The 19358-nt window shown below is 43.4% G+C and overlaps 1 protein-coding gene across 1 annotated transcript in view; it reads left to right on the forward strand.

The window, feature by feature from the left end:
- The window catches only part of PRPS2 (phosphoribosyl pyrophosphate synthetase 2), a 58116-nt gene that overhangs the window by 28414 nt on the left and 10344 nt on the right, over positions 1-19358 (forward strand). Inside the window, exon 2 of the mRNA XM_044285281.1 lies at positions 8054-8237. Coding sequence (XP_044141216.1) covers positions 8054-8237 — 184 coding nt within the window. The remainder of the gene's footprint in view (positions 1-8053; positions 8238-19358) is intronic.

The raw sequence follows: 19358 nt of genomic DNA on the forward strand, positions 1-19358 counted from the left end.
CTACGTGTAATGTGGAGCGCATAAGATTACAGCAACCACTAAAACCTGCAGTCGATATTTTGGCCTCAGCTGAGTTGTGCAGTGTAGTTGTTGAAGGACATTTGAATCAGAATTCTGGTTCAAATTGTGCAACAAAAAAATCTCTGCAACACACGTCTCTTTACACACTTTTTGCACTTTATTAGACTGTTTTTGATTTGTTAATATATAGCGGTGCTGGAGTAGTCATATATAATTTGACTAGGTGCAGGCCTAGGCGTAAATTGCCTTCTCCAGCAGTCCCTGCACCAGAATGAAATCTACGGATGAGCCTGTTGGTCCTGCCCATACCCCACCTGTCCATGGCCCCTTTGTCATAAACCTTTTTGACATGGAGTAAAATGGCAGAACGTGTGGAGAAGTTTGTATGGAGTGGAGGTAAACCTACCGCACATCTTTTTCAGAGCTCCCATTGGGTCCGCATGGGGTGGCAGCATGCATCCTCGATTGCAACTCCTTACTAACTCCTTCACTTGTGATAAATGTAAATAATAGCATAGAAAAAGCTTAACCGGCACTACGTGTATGTCATAGTAGTCCTATGCGGATAACGTCACAGATGCAAACCGAAGCATATATAGTAGATCACCGGTGGTGCTCTGCATTGAGAGGCAATATCTTAAAAAAATCCAGTGCACAAGAAAAATTAAAATTGTGGCACTCCCCTTCGGATGTTAAAAACTCTTTATTCTTCCATTGCTTAATAATGGGGTCAGCGGGACAGACCACCTTTGATGCCCATGTAAAAAAAAAACGGCGACTGATGTTTCATGCTTTTATGCTCTTCCTCTGGCCAGCTGAGGCCAGAGGAAGCGCATACAATCGCGAAACAGCCGTCGTTTTTTTTACATGGGCATCAAAGGTTGTCTGTCCTGCTGACCCATTTTTAAGCAATGGAAGAATAAAAGTTTTTTTACATCCGAAGGAGAGTGCCGCAATTTTCTTTTTCTTGTGCACTGGACTTGTGATAAATGTGTTTGCTGTAAATTTGGCAAGTTCTGTGGGTGAAGATCCTGGACCTCTATACTGTAGTTGTGTAACGGCACAAGCACTGTTTGGGCTGCTGTGGACATTGGTAGTGTTGAGGTGCCTGCTGGGTACAATATTAGTGGTGTTTTTAATCCATTGGATGACGCCTTTTTTCCGTAGTATAAACTGAAGACTAATCCACTTGGGCCAGGGAACAGTTTTCGAATGTTTTTTTTGCACATAAGCATTTCCTTTTGAAAAGGGAATTAGAACATTAGAATTGCGCTGAATGAGCTGATGGAATGCCGGCTGCGGCTCATGCATGAGTAACGTTTGCTGTGCCAACCTCACATTGGGCTGTTTGCCTGGCAAAGCATGTTACTGTGAAGTAATGCAAGTTTAAATAGAAAGTATTTCTGACCAGCAGAATCCGAGCATTCCTTTCCAGTAAAGGTGCTCTCCATCTCACTGCACGAAAGGCGCGACCCACGGTTTTTATACACTCTGCTGCTGTGGTTTGTTTTTGGTTTAAATGGCTTGTGTAGAATTTCCTTTACAATTGTTGTTTTAACACGTTTTTGGGGTTTTGTTAATGGGTTTACTGATTGCCTACCAACAATGTTTTGGGAATGTATGTGTGAAGATGAGACGACGCCATAGACTAAGCAGTCAGGTTGCCATGGGCAAGGTGGAGCAAATAGTAATGCTGCGTTTACATGATCAAGCACATAGTTGTCAGGAAGGAAGCGTTCCTTCCCGACATTCGACTGCTCGTTAGCGGAGGTGAAGCGTTGCATTTACATGCCACAATCGCCTCCACAGGAGGGATCGCTACTGCTGTCGCTCATCCTCATACAGCATACAGCTGCATTGTTTCTAGGCAGCAGATGGCTGTTTAGGCCGCACAATCTGCTGCTGAGGTGTCCCACCAACAATCATTTCACCTGATGAATGAGCATCTCACTCTCATCGGATGATCCACGGCACCTTCAGACAGATTATTGTAAATGAGCGTTGGTAGGAACGTTCATCCCTATTAATCTGTCAGGCAGGGTAAACCGGCCTTAAAGGGGTTTGTGTGCCTTTTACTATTGATGACCTATCCTCGGGATAGGTCATCAACCTCTAAGGGGCGGGCCGTTCACACGTCTGTGTGTTTTGCGGATCCGCACCGGCAATGTGCGTTCCAGCACTTAATAGAAAATGCCTATTGTCTGCAATTGCAGACAAGAATAGGATATGTTCTATTTTTTTCTAGTATGTTCTAGTGCGGGTCTGCATTTTCTGATCTGGCCCGCACATCGTGCGGCCCCATAGAAATGAGTGCAGAACCAAATTGCGGACTTGTGAATGGAGCCTGATCGGCAGGAGTCTGACTCCCAGCACCCCCACCAATCAGCTGTTTGAGAAGAACGAGCGCTGCCTTCTCTGTTCTCTATATAGCTCCTAGATGGGACAAACCAGACACTCAGCATATACACAGATATAATACAAAAATGTGTTTTTATTGAAATCGATAAAACAAATGCATAGATGCATAAATTGGCAAAGACAGACACAACCACATGGAGAGTGCACACAATACATTGGGACATCAAGTTATAGCATTGCAAGTAATGGAAAAGGTGGGATGGAAAAACAAGTATAGATAAATACTAAATCAAACCATGTGGCTCCCCCACCTAGATAAAAAATAAAATAAAATTCACAACATATACACAATACAGACCTGGCTAGTGGCACCTCCTAGACACACGTTTCGCCAGCTTCCTCTGTTTGCTGCAGCAATTGCAGTGGTGAGCAGGTGTAATTACAAGTATGGCATCCTCATTCACTTCTTTGAGACTGCTCTGTGTGTACTACAGTGAAAGAGGACGCCATGCTTGTAACTACACATGCTCACCACTGCAAATGCTGCAGAGAAGGTAGTGCTTGTTCTCTTAAGACTCCCGAGGATAGGTCACCAATAGTAATTAATAGTAATAGCCCCTTTAAGACTTTGAGCTATTCAGAAGATGTAGACTAACCTGCAGCCCTCCAGCTGTTGCAAAACTACAACTCTCAGTATGCCTGGACAGCCTGCAGCTATTAGGGCATGCTGGGAGTTTTAGTTTTGCAACAGGTGGAGGGTCGCAGGTTGAGCATCCCTGATGTAGACTATGCTGCCTCAGGTTAACAAAAAAATATGAAAAGTCCAAAAAGAGAAAAATATGTAGGAAATTAGCCTTTAAAATGTAAAGTGAGGGAGGAGGATCAGCACCATGAACTGATCTTGTAGCGCAGATTTGGCAGAAAGGGAGAAGAGCATTCTTTATTTCCATGGATGTCATCCATAAAATGTTCACCTACTAAAATGTTCACTGTACAGCGGATTAGGTAGGGGTTAATCTGTGAAGATATGTGTGTGGTCAGTGTGTGTGTTTTGCTGTGTGTCATCTGCTTTCCATGGACACTTATTTCCAGAGCATCTCCTATCAGTGGTCATTGAAAAACGGACCAAACACTGACGCCATCCGTGTGGTCAGTGATTTTTTTTTTTTGTGATTTTAATTTTTATTTTTTCCAGACCCATAGACCTCAATGGATGTTTTTGGTCCGCATCATGGTTCAAAGTAGTGCATGTCTTTGTGGGGTTTTTTTTTCACTGACCCACAGTCATATGTGCTGTCCTGTGAAAAATGGAAATGTGAACGAGGCTCAAAGCTGCCCGCAATCACCCGACGAGCAAACAAACTCTCATTCGTCAGGTTATCCTGTCTTTTTTAGCCGGCACCAAAAATCATTGTTTCCGTGCAGCAGATGTCCCTGTGTAAATATCAATTCAGCTCTAATCTCCTGGTGACCAGGCAGTTATTGGGGACGTTCTGTTCGTTTTCAATAATTGCCTGCTAACTTGGTCCATGTGAAAGGGCTTTTTGTCTTGGCTACAATAAGCCCGATATGTTGAATGTATTTAGTGGGGGAGATTTATAGATTTATCATAACTGTTGTAAAGGGAAACTGGCTTAGTGGCCCATAGCAATCAGATTTCCCCTTTTATTTTTCAGCACTACTTGGAAACTGAAAGGTGGAATCTGGTTGCTAAGGGCAACTAAACCAGTTTGGGTAAATCTCCACCAGTCTGACGTGTGCTTGAGCCGCCTCACGTTCTAGACTACTCTGTACAGGGCGGTGCAATAAGTATATTAGACTATGCACGCAAGTTAGCGTAAGCTGTCATAAAGGTGCGTCCACACGCGATGCAGCGTTTCCACACACAAAAATATGCCTGAAAAGCCGTAGCATATATGCCATGTGTGAACATACCCTGATGGTTCCACATGGTGTTCGGCTATATTCTTCTTAGGCGGCGCAACATGACTGGATTTTTTTTGCAGGTCACAGGAGGACCCATTGATAGTTTGCAAAAAAAATGCGGACAGCACACAGAGGTCATCCGTGCAGCTGTTCCGTAAATGATAGAACATGTCCTATTCTTGTCCAGTTTGCAGACAAGAATAGACATTTCTATAACGGGACTGAGGTAGGTGCAGGAAGTACGTGGCCTGTATCCATATTTTCCGAGTCTGTGGCAGCTGTGTGCATGAGGCCTTATAGCCTTCACACACCTGGCGAAGGCCAAGCTGTGAAGCCCTGACCTCTGTACAAGAGGCTGTTTACAATAGTTGATTTCTTCCCGCTCAAGATATTTAATGTCCTAGATGGGTATCTTTTTCATGAAAAAAAGTGCCATCAACAATGCTGGTGAATTCCTAGTTTTCTAGCTGTTATCAGCATGTGAAATGCCAAACTGAAAACATTTGGCTGTGATGTGGTTAAGCAATGTTTTCCATGTATTTATTATCTCCTGTCCTGTTTCCTGATCATCAAAGTGTGCGTATGTGGGGGGGTGCCCTCAGTGCACCAAATGCGTAATCTGCATGTTAGGAAAAAGTATCTCAACTCGAACGGAGCCTCAGATCAGCTAAAGGTGAACCACAGCTATGTGTCTTTGCAAACAGTTTGATAGGGAGGTCGCTGGGGACAGAGTATACTTTTTAATAAGTAGGTGATATTGGCATTGTCTGAGGGGGGCATGGCTTCACTACACAATGCTCTGCTCTACTACAGATGGTAATGATGTAGCCCTGCATAAGATATGCTATAATGGCTGAGCAGCCTGACAGGAACGCTTACCAATGTGTAGTATATGCAAGTGCCAGAGCATAGTGTTTAGTGATTTTCCTCCCCAGGCAGCTTTCCTTTTTGCTAGAGCTAGTGCCCTATGGCAGCTCATGTCCTTTCTGCTGCAGATTTTTCCCTATGGGTATGACCACATAGCGTGGTTGTGATGTGGTCATGCTGTCATTAGGAACCACAGCATCTCATTTCCCAATAGAAGTCAATGAGGAAAAAAATGTATCGGAGACAAACTTGGCACAAAGTTGTGATGACTGTGCCTGTTGTATATATGGGCGATCACACGCAAAACTTGCCCACCTGCTTGCGGCTGCTGACCACATTGTCTGTACAGTTGATCAGCCACTTGCGGTATATGTTTAGTATGTTTTACCCCTCGTATCACTATTTGAAGTTAATCTGAAAGATGAAGGACCATGTCAATTCTCAACAGTTCAAACAGCCCATTAACTATTGTGGACAAGAATGATGCCCTCAGAGCTCTCCCAAGAGCATAACCCTTGCAGGAATCACACTCCATGTGAGAAAGGGATCACACGTTCTGTACTTTAGGAAGTGTGACCTTTCTGTAACAGAATCATACTTGAATGAAGCGGTCACTGATTCTGCTACAGAAAGGTCAGGCAGAGGCACACAGTATCTTCATTAACGATAATGCTGTGACCGCACAATCTCTCACTGAGCGCGATTTCCACAAGGGACACGCCAGTGTGAAAGAGCCCTAAAAGCATGAGTATGTCTGTGGTAACTGCATTTGGTTGTTCCGTAATTGCAGCACAAGATCACCGTGTGGTTGTACCCCATACCTCTTAGGGGTGTCTCCTTGCCTCTGCAGCTTTAACGTCATAACTTCTTACAGCACATAGAGCTGGTGGCATTAGAAGGATGGAACTGAGCATGTGTGTCCACCTCAGCCAAGTGCACCGAGAAATAAAGAAAAAGAACAAACGGCAGGCGGCACTATCAAGATACGTTTTTTTGAAAAATGCAAGATACCTTTTGTGGGAGACTAATGGTAGCCATAGACATTGTGGATCTTGGCCAAACGTGCAGATTTTTGCAGGATCAGGGACCCACCTAAGGCTACTTTCACACTTGCGCTATCTGCTATGGAGAGATCGGTCATAGGATCTCAATAGCGGGGGGGGGGAGAGAGAGAGAGAAACGCTTCAGTTTTTTGTCAATGGGGACAGAACTGACGGGAACGGAATGGTCCAGAATGCATTCCATTCAGTTTGGTTGCGTCCCCATCATGGACAGAATAGCGTTTTTCTGTCCGCGATGTGGTGCAGAGTAAGATGGATCAGTCCCGACACACAATGCAAGTCAATCGAGTTGGATCCGTTTTCTCTGAGACGATAGAAAACTGCTCCGTCCCCCATTGACTTTTAATGGAGTTCATGATGGATCTGTCAGGGCTATAGAAGACCAAATTAGACCGGATCCGTTCAGGCGTTTGTATTATCATAATGGAAGCGTTTTTGCTGTTCCATGACGGGTCCGCAAAAACCGCTTGTGTGAAAGTAGCCTAATGTATATGGTGGTGTGCAGACCTTCTCTCTGGTGACTGATGTCTGAGCTGGAGAAGGGGGCCTTGCAGTTGAACTTCAGCTTTCCCACTCCTTTGTCATGGAGGATGTGATTCAGCTAGAGGTGTCTGGCAGAGGCCTACCCCAGCGTGGTCGGGTCTAACAAGTGTTCAGCCGACAGCGCTCTAATGTGCATGCAACCCATACAGAGCTGCAGAGGGACGGGATAGGAATATCGTAATTGTGCATTAATCCTTGGGGACAGATTCTTATTTACTGTACATAACACATTGTTTTATACACAGTGCTCACTGTTTTAGATTTAAGTAGTCATTCTAAAAGCTTTATGTAACCTATAATTAGATTATGCCTTTTAACACCTTATGCTTTGTTCATATCTATATTGGACACGGGAACAGAAAACGTAATGCAAGCCAGAGATGGCCCCATCACGTGCTACATGAACTGTGTCCGACTCATCCCATTAACTGTAATGGTGTTACAGTGGGTTTTCTTCCTAATGAAGCCTCAAACATAGATGTGAATTGAACCTTAAAGTGGTTCTCCAGCCTATGAGCTACCAGCCCCAATGTTCTTAACCTTTGGCCAATTAAAACAAAACCACTCGCCTTTCTGTAGGCCCACAGTTCCTACAGTGGTGTCCAATTCCTGGCAACTTTTAGCCCCCCCCCCCCTTCCCAGACTGGAAGTGACTTGGTCCTGTGACCGCTGAAGCCAGTGATGTGCTTCAGTGTACATGTGACCAAGCTACTTCTAGTCTGATGACCAGAAAGTGGCTGAGAACGGGCCAGCAGAGCAAGAACAGTGGGACAGGTGGCAAAAAGGTTAAGACCACTGGGTTGTCTGCTTTAAAGAGTACCTTGTGTTTGGATAAATTAAGTGGATAATAGGGAATTGCATTAATGGCATTTCCTCGGTCACAGGTTTACTCAGGCCCACCATAAGAAACTTGCAGTGCAAATTCTACTTAAAGGGTTATTTCATTCTCAGACGTTTATGGCATTTCTACAGAATATGCCATAAATTTCTAATTTCTGTCTAGAACGCAGTGGTTGGTGCTATGGAAACAGCCATGCAGGTTGTGCTACCCTGTTTCTATGACTCTCATACAAGTGAATAGAAGATTTGGAAACTGCATAGCCCTATGAGCTTTGCTGTCTCTGCATCTCGCCAATCTCACAAGGCATGTTCTCTGATGGATTTGTTGGAGGCGCCAATTTCCAGAAAAGTAATCCAGTTACTAATATAGTTTTGTCGCAGATTAACCCTTTCTGAAACATCTGTAAATCTGTATTTCTCGTGTTTTATTCATGTAGTGTAGAGATCGGTGAGAGCGTAAGAGGGGAAGATGTGTATATCGTACAGAGTGGCTGCGGTGAGATCAACGACAACCTAATGGAACTACTGATCATGATAAACGCCTGCAAGATTGCATCTTCATCCCGAGTTACAGCTGTCATTCCATGTTTTCCATATGCTCGACAAGACAAAAAAGACAAGGTATTTGCCTCCTTTTTTTTTTTCCCCCCCTGATCAAATTCATTAAGCCTAACATAGGTTTGACCACATCCAGTAGGGTGGTAGCACTAAGGCTGCTTTCACACATGCGGCACAGTGATCCGGCAGGCTGTTCTCTGGATCTGGCATGGTTGACTTAGACTGCATACAGTTAAAGGGCATCTGTAGATTTTTGCCTGTGACACTGGCTGACCTGTTACATGTGCACTTGGCAGCTGAAGGCATCTGTGTTGGTCCCATCTTCATATGTGCTGCATTACTGAGAAAAATTAAGTTTTAATATATGTAAATTGGCCTTTAGGAGCAACAGGGGCGTTGCAGTTACACTTAAAGGCTCGGCTCTTTCTACAACTGCCGCACACCTAGAGGCTCATTTGCATTTATTAAAACATAATTTTTCCCAGTAATGCAGGCACATATGAACATGGGACCAAGATGGATGCCTTCAGCTGCCAAGCGCACATGTAACAGCTCAGCCAGTGTCATATGTAGCTGGGTGATGACTGCCGTTGGAGGGGGGTGGTGATGGCTGCTGACTGGTGGGACTACACAGGGAGGGACATCTGCTGTGACAACTGGAGAAATTGTCAGGGGGGCTGCAATGATGAATAGGGACTCGGAGTGACTGGTGTGATATCTTTGGGGGTGGCTATTACTGTATAGCAAGATCTGATTTAGTTGTAGCTGTGACTACTGGGCGGACTACTTTTATGACTACAGACTTTGCAAAGTGAGCCTGCTGGGGAAAAAAGTGGAGGCTAGAATTTGGAGGACAATTTTTGCCATTAGAGGGGAAAGGAAGAGGGCAACACCCAGGACAAAGCTTGAGGTGGAAAATCCAGGTTCACACATTCCACATGGTAAAGCCCAGATTACTAGAGGTACACGTTAAAGATGGTCCAGAACCCCATTGATCTCTGGAAGGAGTGTTTAAAGGGGTATTCTGGGTTGGTTGAAGTTATCCTCTATCCACACGATAGGGGATAACTTTTAGATCAGTGGGGGTCCTACTGCTGGGTCCCCCAGGAACACGAGAACGGGGACCCCGTACCCCCTGCAGCACATCTGAAAAGAACAGAATGGCTGGGTGCACATGTACGTTACTGTTCCATTCATCTCTATGGGAGTTCCGGAGATAGAGTACAGCGCTTGGCTGAACTGAATGGAGCGGCCATGCTCATGCCCGAATAACCACTCCGTTCTTTGGGGGGCTGCAGGAGGTTTGGGCCCCCTGTTCACATGAACGGTGGGGGTTCCAGCGGTAGGACCCCCACTGATCTAATAGTTATCCCCTATCCAACTGGAATACCCCTTTGACCTGCTGGTGTCTTTCCTGTTTTGTAATTGGGTATTTGGCAGCCCTCGCTCTCGGACAAGTTCTGTCAGTTGTCGTGGACTATAGATTGTGTCTCCATGCAATGCTGAGCTCAACAATCTCTCACTTGGTAATTTTGCAGTAAAAAAAAGTGCATTAGGTGAACAGCTGAATGTCTAATAAGCATCATTGAGTTAACGATTAATTTAGTTTCCTGCCAAACAAAGAGAGCTGATGTGGGGACGCTGACAGCAAATGCTCAAATTAGGAGCTCTAACGGCCTTTCTCTGCATACATGACGTGCTGTGATGCATCTGAGTGCAGTGTTTTGGTAATAAGTCGTACTTGATTATAATGCAGTTTTTTCCTCTTAGTACTAGCTATTCAGCCTGTAGATTGACATACAAAAAGCATGGATCATTTTTGCTGGTTTTAGATTACTATTTTCCAAGCTAAAACGCTAGGGATAATTTCACACCAAGTTTTCCATTGGGATTCATTCTGTTTTATAGACAGCACCTGGACTGAACCCTCATTGGGTATATGCACATGACCATCTGTATCTTGAGCCGTTTTTCACGCAGGACTGGTTCATTGGGCCAGTGAATGAAAACTGACAGCACACTCATGGTATCCATACACAGTCCATCTTTCACTGATGATTGCTGGTAGATGCTGCATGTGAGTCTTCAGTTTTTCTTCACTCACATGAAAAATAGATGCAATCCTGACAAAAATTGTAACGCAGAGCACAGTCAAAGACAGAACCGATTCAGCTTGCATACAAAACCAACCGTTTTTCATTGAACCGACCCTGACGCATTCTGTATCGCCCATGTGAAAGAGGTCTAAGGGAGGTGTCACCTACAGCTTTTTGTGATGGATTTTGAGCCAAATTCAGAAGTTGATCCACTAGGAAGGAGAAAAAGAGATTATTTACACTACCATGATCATCCCAAGGAGAAATGGCCTGTGTGTCGGCCGCATTTCTCAGACCGACGGTGGCTCCCCTGACCCAAACTGACTTCTTGATTTATGGTGCAGTCAGTTTGGGTCAGGTTAGCTGTGGTCTGTCCGGGAGATCCGGCTGACACGGGGGCTGGGTTTCCCTGGCTGACTGCGGTTGTGGCAGTCCGCCCCAGTCCATCCTTGTTGTATTTCTCATGCCAACTTTTTTCTGGCTTTGGCTCAAAATAGCTGCGCATGACATCACACCCACCGATTCTGATATTGATTTGGTCATCATTACCAAATTCACCGATAAACTTTCACTCAGAGGATGCTTCACCCCAATTTCTAGTTTATTTATTTTTTCTGTCCACATAAATATCCTTCTTACAGGATGTGATGTAAAGTAAAATTCACTGTTGCGAGTATTTTTTAGGTATACTGGTACATTGGCCAGTTAACCATTTATAAATGAGTTCCAATGACCTCTTGGGAAATGTATTAGACACTCTTTCCATTACACTTCCTACCTGTCCTTTAGGATTGCTTATTGACGTAACTCACGCTTGCTTCCTTTGGGATCAATGAACATTTTCTAAATTGGTTCAATAACTCCCTATGCTTTGAGACCGGACAGTGATGCTTGCAATGTGTGTAACACAACTACGTTTCAGTTACACTTCGTGCAGTTTTGTAGAGGTCTTATTCGCGCTGCTATTACACATGGGAGCAAGCTGTTTTAGGCCTCATGCACACGGCCGTTGCTGAGCCGCAGTTTTGGTGGCTCTGATGCGGACCCATTCACTTTCATGGGCCGCAAAATATTCGGACAGCACTCCGTGGTCCGCAAAAAAAAAAATGTCCTATTCTTGTCCGCGCTTTGCAGACAAGAATAGGCAGTTATATTAATGGCAGTTCGTGCCAACGCCATCCGTGTTTTGCGAACCGCAAAACACACAACGGTCGTGTGCATGTAGCCTTAAAGTGACTTTCATTATTGGGAGAGGAATCCTTTCATAGCTAATTGTAACTTTATATTTGAAATTTTTTTTTTTTAGTCTGGCGTAAAAGACACTGGGAATGATCGGGATTTCATGAGATGGCAAAGGTCTTAACGTGCAATAAATTTGACATTTGGAAAATGCAGAATATCATGTTTAGTACATTTCGCTAGACAGGTTTCCCTTTCTTATGCAACCTCATGACTGGTATATACCAATATTGTGGATGGAAAAAAATACTGTAGAATTATTTGCTAAAGTTGACTTGTCACCTTTTAAAGAGAATGTGCCATTTCTTTTGGCGAGTTATGTCACTATACAGGTGAAACTCGAAAAATTAGAATATTGTGCAAAAGTTCATTTGTTTCAGTAATGCAAATTCAAAGGAATTGCATTAATGCAGCTTAAAACTAGAATATTGTGAAAAGGTTCAATATTCTAGGCTCAAAGTGTCACACTCTAGTCAGCTAATTAATCCATATCCCCTGAGCAAAGGGGCCTGAGATTGTGACTTTGGGGTTTTATAAGCTGTAAGCCATAATCATCCAGATTATATCAAATAAAGGCTTGAGATATCTCACTTTGCATGTAATGAGTCTCTCATATGTTAGTTCACCTTTTAAGTTGCATTACTGAAATAAATGAACTTTGCAGAATATTCAAATTTTTCGAGTTTTACCTGTATATTTTAAAAAATATATATAATCCTGCAATTTTCACACTGTACACTAGGTCTAATAAATAAAAGATACGGGGCACTCCCTCGTGTGATACCTTCTAGGTAATCCCTGTGGGTCAGTACACCTTAGAGTGCTTTCACACTTGCGTTAAACTTTTCCGGTATTGAGTTCCATCCTAGGGGCTCAATACCGGAAAAGAACTGATCAGTTTTATCCTAGTGCATTCTGAATGGAGAGCCATCCGTTCAGGATGTCTTCAGTTCAGTCACTGTACGGTTTGTGGACGGAGAAAATACTGCAGCATGCTGTGGTATTTTTTCCATCCAAAATTCAGGAACACTTGCCGGAATGCCGGATCTGGAATTATTTTCCATTTGAAATGCATTAATGCCGGATGTGTTACGGGAAAACTGGTCTGGTTTTGCGGTCTTTGTATGCGCAGACCTTTTTAAAAATGTGAAAAAGAGAAATACCAGATCCATTTTCCTGGATGACAATCGGAGAGACTGATCGGGTATTGCAATAAATTTGTGAGACGGATCCGCATCCATCTACAAATGGTATCCGTTTGCATACAGATTGCCAAATCTGGCAGGCAGTACCGGCGACTGAGCTGCCTGCCCGAATCCAGCAACGCAAGTGTGAAAGTACCCTTACCGAATCATGTTGTGCGGAAGCGGCATAACACTAGTGAAGGGCAAAGATCCTCCACACCAGGAGGAGACTAGGCTGCTCTGCCTACCTTTTTTATAAGGCAGCTTGATAAAGACAGCAGACCGCCGTAGAAAGGCGTAGCTGTTTTTTTTTGTTTGATTTTTTTATGTGCTTTTATATAATAGCCTACCTCAAAGTATCTGGTGCAGTACCCTGTATTTTTTTGCTACCTTTTGTGAGCTTTTGCATTCACTAGGTTGTTTTCATTTTCTGTACTAACTTTTTCAGTAGCCGTTATCATTATTACTGGCAGGATTACAATAAGTAACACCTCCTATATAGGTAATACAGGGTCTACCATTCAGAGTAGGTGATATCACAACTTATCAGCTCCCTCCTGGCCTCTCCACATGTCAGAGCATGTCTAAACACCTCTCCCAGATAAGTCAGTGGGGTCTCCTCCTGTTCTTGTGTTTGACCGATGTAGCTGTTCTCAAGACAGTAAGGCTAGGTCTACACGATGAGACTGTCATCGCGACAAATGTCATCGTGTAGACCTAGCCTAAGAGCTGTACTAGATCAGGAGCTATGTCAAAGTGCCGCCAAATACCAGATGAACGAGAGAACTTTCATCGACAATCGCAATTTTTAAGCACGCTAAAAAATCTATTTGTATGGCAGGGATCAGCAACCTTCGGCACTCCAGCTGTGGCGAAACTACAACTCCCAGCTGTTCTCAGAACTCCCAGAGAAGTGAATGGAGCATGCTGGGAGTCGTAGTTTCACCACAGCTGGAGTGCCGGAGGTTGCTGATCCCTGCTGTATGGGGTTGAGCGATGGCATTAGCTATCTCTCCTCCTCATACTGTGGAGGAGATGGCTGCATATAATGGCAGCAGTTTCCTTCATTAATAAGCAGGCGATTGTCGGGAAGGAAGTTGACCTTTTATAATGCTCATGTGCAGGTCTAATACAGGCTAAAGGTGGATTTCCACCGCCTGATATTCAGGCAGATTATCGGGAACAAATGTCCCTGAGAATGCTCATTCCTGACAGTCTGTCCGTCTTACGGTGCTGCCGATCACCTGAGGGACGAGCGAAACGCTCATTCATCGGGTGATCTTGTCGTTCCTGCAGTCTCCTAAATTATCAGCGGGTTGTGCGGTCTAAACTGCAATCTGCTTCTCAGAAGCAATGCAGCTCTGAGGACGAGCGATCACATTATCCATTCCTCGTCCTCATACTGTGAAGGAGTTCACTGCATGTAAATGCTCAAGCATCTAACTGTTGGGAAGGAACGCTTCCTTCCTGACAATTGGCTGCTCCTTGGCCCGTGTAAACCCGCCTTAAGTCTTAACACCATTCACAATAGGTGATATTGCAGCTTATCAGCTCCCTCCTGACCCCTCCACAGGTCACAGAGCATGCCTAGACACCTCTCCCATAGACGTCAATAGGGTCTCTTCCTGACACATTTTTAAAATACAGTGACGTGGAAAAGAATAAAAAATCTCAGTGATTTCAACAATTCCTTCTGTTATTTTTGGTGGTCTGCTCCTGTAACGGAACAGAATAATGGAAATGCTGATGTAAAAGAGGCCTTAGGCTGACTTCACTTGGTGGGATGTTTCCAGGTACTGAGTAACATTTGGTGGAGTCATTTAATGCTGATTAAAGTCACAAGATAGCCATTTTCAAGGTCCCTTTTGACGCAGGTAAATATTGTTGAAATAGTTGTTTAAATAACATTTAGTGTGGAGAAAGCGCTGCCGAAGTCTACGGCTTAGTTCCCAGGCTGCGGGATTGTTTTCTAGGACTGTCTATATCTATCTATATATCTCCTTTTTGTTATGTTTGTGTACACCTTCCCATGCGTGTGTAAAAAGTAGAAAGGTCCAGCTTCTAATAAAATTACATCCTTTATTCAATATGGTAAAATCCATACAAATCAAGACAGATGCAAAATGATCTGTTTCGGATCTCAAGTATAACGATCCTTACTCATGATATAAGTAAGGATCGTTTAAATTGAGATCCGAAACATGTCAATTTTGCATCAGTCTTGTGTTGTATGGATTTTACTGCATTGAATAAAGGATATTGTTTTATCAGAAGCTGGACCCTTCTACTTTACAGTTTGTTGGCTTTGTCCTGGCTATATCCGTGCCTCTGATACGATACACAGATGAGCACTGCAATTTGACTTTCTATTAGGGATCGACCGATTATCGGAAGTACCGATGTTATCGGCGAATATTAAGGATTTTGCATATTATCGGCATCTAACCTTGCCGATTAATGCGTATAAAGTGAATACTAGTGAGTGCTTATGGAAGCGCTCATTAGTATGCATATGCAACAAGCGCTTCCGATACTCTGCCTCCCTGGTCTTCTTTGATGGGGCCCGCGCTGCACTGTCCTGACCCCTTACAGCGTCAGGACGTAGTGCATGAACTATGACCTGACGCTGCACGCTGTCAGGTGATGACAGTGCAGCGCGGGCCGGAGAAGACAGGGGAGTGCAACACCGGACCTGGAGATGAAGAGGAGCTGTGGCGCAGGAGAGGTGAGGAGTTTTATTTTTATTTTATTCATCTGAGGTCTGATAGGGGTTAATAAAGTCAGTGAGGAGAGGAGATTGGCATTTAGCACTAGTATATTATATAAATATAAATTGACTACCAACTAAGGGGTTTATTAATTTATCATTTACATTTATAATATACTAGTGCCAAATGTAAATTTCCACCACCTCAGTGACTATTAACTAATAATTTATACAGATATTTAATATATTATATCGGCCTGAAAGTTCACTGATTATCTGCATCTGCTCTAAAAAATCAATATCGGTCAATCCCTACTTTCTATATCTACTTTCCCATGCTTGTGCTGTAGACTGGCTGTGCTTTGTTATATTGCTCCTTCGTATGGCCTATGGTAAAAATCCTTAGGAAACTTCATTATGAAATTGTTTTATAGGTTTAATAAAATTTTTACTTGCCTATAATCACTGTTGCGTAAGATTTTCACATCTTGCAGTCTGATAGAAGAACAGTAGTATCTTATAAGCCACACGGAAAAGAACGTTTCTACGAAATAGTTTGTTTTTATTAGTCTGCAGAATAGGCCCAGTGAAGTGTGTGGTACTGTGCTGCAGTTCCCTGCCCAGGAGCATTGCTTTACAAAGCAAAACTGTAACATTGGCCCATAATTTTGAGAATTATTGATGTCCTGAGCTGTTTGCCACCGATCAGAGACTGGTGGCATTGGTTCTGCAAAAACGCTTCCATTACAATAATACAACTGCATGCATCTGTCATGCACAGATCCAGTTGTATTATATCTTCTATAGCCATGACGGATCCGTCATGAACACCATTGAAAGTCAATGGGGGACTGATCTGTTTTCTGTCAGAAAACGGATCCGTTCCCTTTGACTTGCATTGTGTGCCAGGACAGATCCGTCTTGCTTTGCACCACATGGCAGGTGGCGTTTTGGTGTCCACCTCCAGAGTGGAATGGTGACTGATCGGAGGCAAACTGATGCATTCTGAGCGGATCCTTTATCCATTCAGAATACATTAGGGTAAAACTGATCCGTTTTGGACCGCTTGTGGGAGCCCTGACCAGATCTCACAAACAAAGCCAAAACGCGAGTGTGAAAGTAGCCTTAAAACAAGCACTTATACGGCTTTGTTGCCTGAAAATGTTAAGATATGGGTTTTGAAATGCGTAGATTGCAGCCTTAGATGGCCGTATGCTGTCTGCAAAAATGCAGATCCATATTTATTTTATTTTTTTATGGATCAGATGCTGACCCATTCACTTCTATGGGGCCCTTTTTCTTTCATTCCACCACTCCACAAGACAAACATGTCATACTTGTCAATGAAAATCAGGATGTCGCCCCATTGAAGTCTATGGGTCCGCAAAAATACGGAATGCTATTCCTTATTTTGACTGGGTATATAGATACTCAATACAAGTATAATATGTAGGATTTATTATATAAAATATATATACGTGGTACTGGATCTGTCAATTCAGTAATCTAAAATACGTATATATGATAAAAGTTGGTTCAGATTATATTGACCTGCTTATACAGGTGATCAGTCTGTATAGAGGTACTGCTTGAATAAAATAAAGCAAAGTAAAATCATGTGCACAATAAAACCATGAATATTGTTACTTAGATCCTGGATAAATGTTTATGGCCGTATATACTGTTGAACAGTCTTACCCCATCCGTTGTGGGTCTCGAGGGATGGTTGCAGGGGGTTCTACATACACAATGTCCCGATGTGTGGGCGATGGTCCGGTCCTAGGTGGCGTTGGTGCGCACGTGGTGTGATGCTCCCTCGGCGTCTCTCCGCTGCGGCGTCCTGGGTTCCTGGTTACGCTTCCTGTGTCCCACATGATGCAGGGGATGGCGTCTCACTCACTCAGGGGATGCCCTCCACTCTTTTTACATTTTCCTGTAGTACAAATATAATTGGCAATAGGTACTGCCATTTGGAGAGAGCACCAACCCGTGACTTGTAGACAGTGGAGCCTCTGTAACTCTCTATCTACTACTTATTCCTTTTTTTTTTTTTTTTCTGGACATGCTGAACCGTTCACAAAAAAACGGATACTCATTTTTGCGGACAGCATACGGCCATCTAAATAAGCCCTTAGAGGGATGTTCCAGCATTTTAATATAGGTGACCTTTTCACAGGATAGGCCATCAATATATGATCAGTGGGGAGTTGACACCCCACACACCTGAAAATAATCTGTCCCAGACTTCAATGCCATCCATTGTGTAGGAAACAGATTAACCCCTTAAAGACCCGTGACGTACATGTACTTCATGGTGATCGGGCGGGTGCAGGGGTCCGCCAGTCACTGATAGACCCCAGATGAATGCGCCAGCATCTGTGAAATCACTGATGCAGGCACATTAACCCTTGATATGGAACCCTTGATATGGCGCGGTCAACGCTGACCGCGGCACGTGCGATGTCCGACGGGGATCGGTGCTGCTGTAACGGGGACCCAATGGCATGGAAGGCAGCGAGATGCCTTCCTTAGGCATCGGGCTGCCTTCTGGTGGAGAGCCTGTGAGATCCAGCCCCCTGGATCTCACAGGCAGGAAGCTGTATGAGTAATGCACACTGTATTACTCATACAGACCATCACAATACAGAAGTATTGTGATGCATTGTAAAGGGGATCAGACCCCCAAAAGTTGAAGTCCCAAAGTGGAACAAAAAAAAGTTTCCCAAAGTTCCAAGTAAGGTAATTTTCCCCAAATAAAGCAAAAAAAAATGAAAAGTAGACATATTTGGTATCGACCGGCTCTATAAACATATCACATGACATAACCCCTCAGATGAACACTGTAAAAAAAAAAAAAAATGTAAATACAAAAACTGTGTCAAGCCATATTTTTTATCACCTTACATCACAAAAAGTGTAATAGCAAGTGATCAGCAATATGCACCCTATAATAGTACTAATCAAACTGTCATCTCGAAAAAAAGCCCCCTACACAAGACAGTCGCCCAAAAAATAAAACGACAGCTTTCAGAATGTGTACACACTAAAAAAAATCTGTTTTTTCTAAAATGCTTTATGTAAAACTGAAACAAGTCATATTTGGTATTGTCGCATCCGTAACAACCTGCTCTATAAAAATACCACACGATCTAACCTGTCAGATGAATGTTGTAAATAACAAAAAATAAACTGTGACAAAACAGCTATTTCTTGTTACCGTGCCTCAAAAAAGTGTAATGTAGAGCAACCAAAAATCATATGTACCCTAAAATAGTACCAACAAAACTGCCACCTTTACTTGTAGTTTTCAAAATGGGGTCACTTTTTTGGAGTTTCTACTCTAGGGGTGCATCGGGGGGGGGGGGGGGGGAATGAGACATGGTCCAGCAAAATCTGCCTTCTAAAAAAACCATATGACGTTCCTTTCCTTCTGCGCAATGTCGTGTACCCGTACAGCAGCTTGACACCATATGCAGTGTTTCTTTAAACTACAGAATTGGGGCAATGAGTATTGAGTTTTGTTTGTCTGTTAACCCTTGCTTTGTAAATGGAAAAAATTGATTAAAATGGAAAATCCACCAAAAAAGTGAGATTCTGAAATTTCATCTCTATTTTCCATTAATTCTTGTGGAATACCTAAAGGGTTTTCAAAGTTTGTAAAATCTGTTTTGTATACCTTGAGGGGTGTAGTTTCTAAAATGGGATCCTTGTGCGCTAGTTTCAGCACACTCCGATCTAGATGTATCTGTGTCCCTCATTGCTGCTAACTTATTTACTGAATCTTGTACTCCAAGATGCTTCAATCTCTAAAAACCCTCAGCAGGAGTGAAGCATCTTGGAGTACAAGATTCAGTAAATAAGTTAGCAGCAATGAGGGACACAGATGCATCTAGATAGGAGTGAGCTGAAACTAGCGCACAAGGATCAGCACCTCACAGTCCCAGGCTAATCATAGCAG

Source organism: Bufo gargarizans, chromosome 3 (genome assembly GCF_014858855.1).
Source record: "Bufo gargarizans isolate SCDJY-AF-19 chromosome 3, ASM1485885v1, whole genome shotgun sequence".
NCBI lineage: Eukaryota > Metazoa > Chordata > Amphibia > Anura > Bufonidae > Bufo > Bufo gargarizans.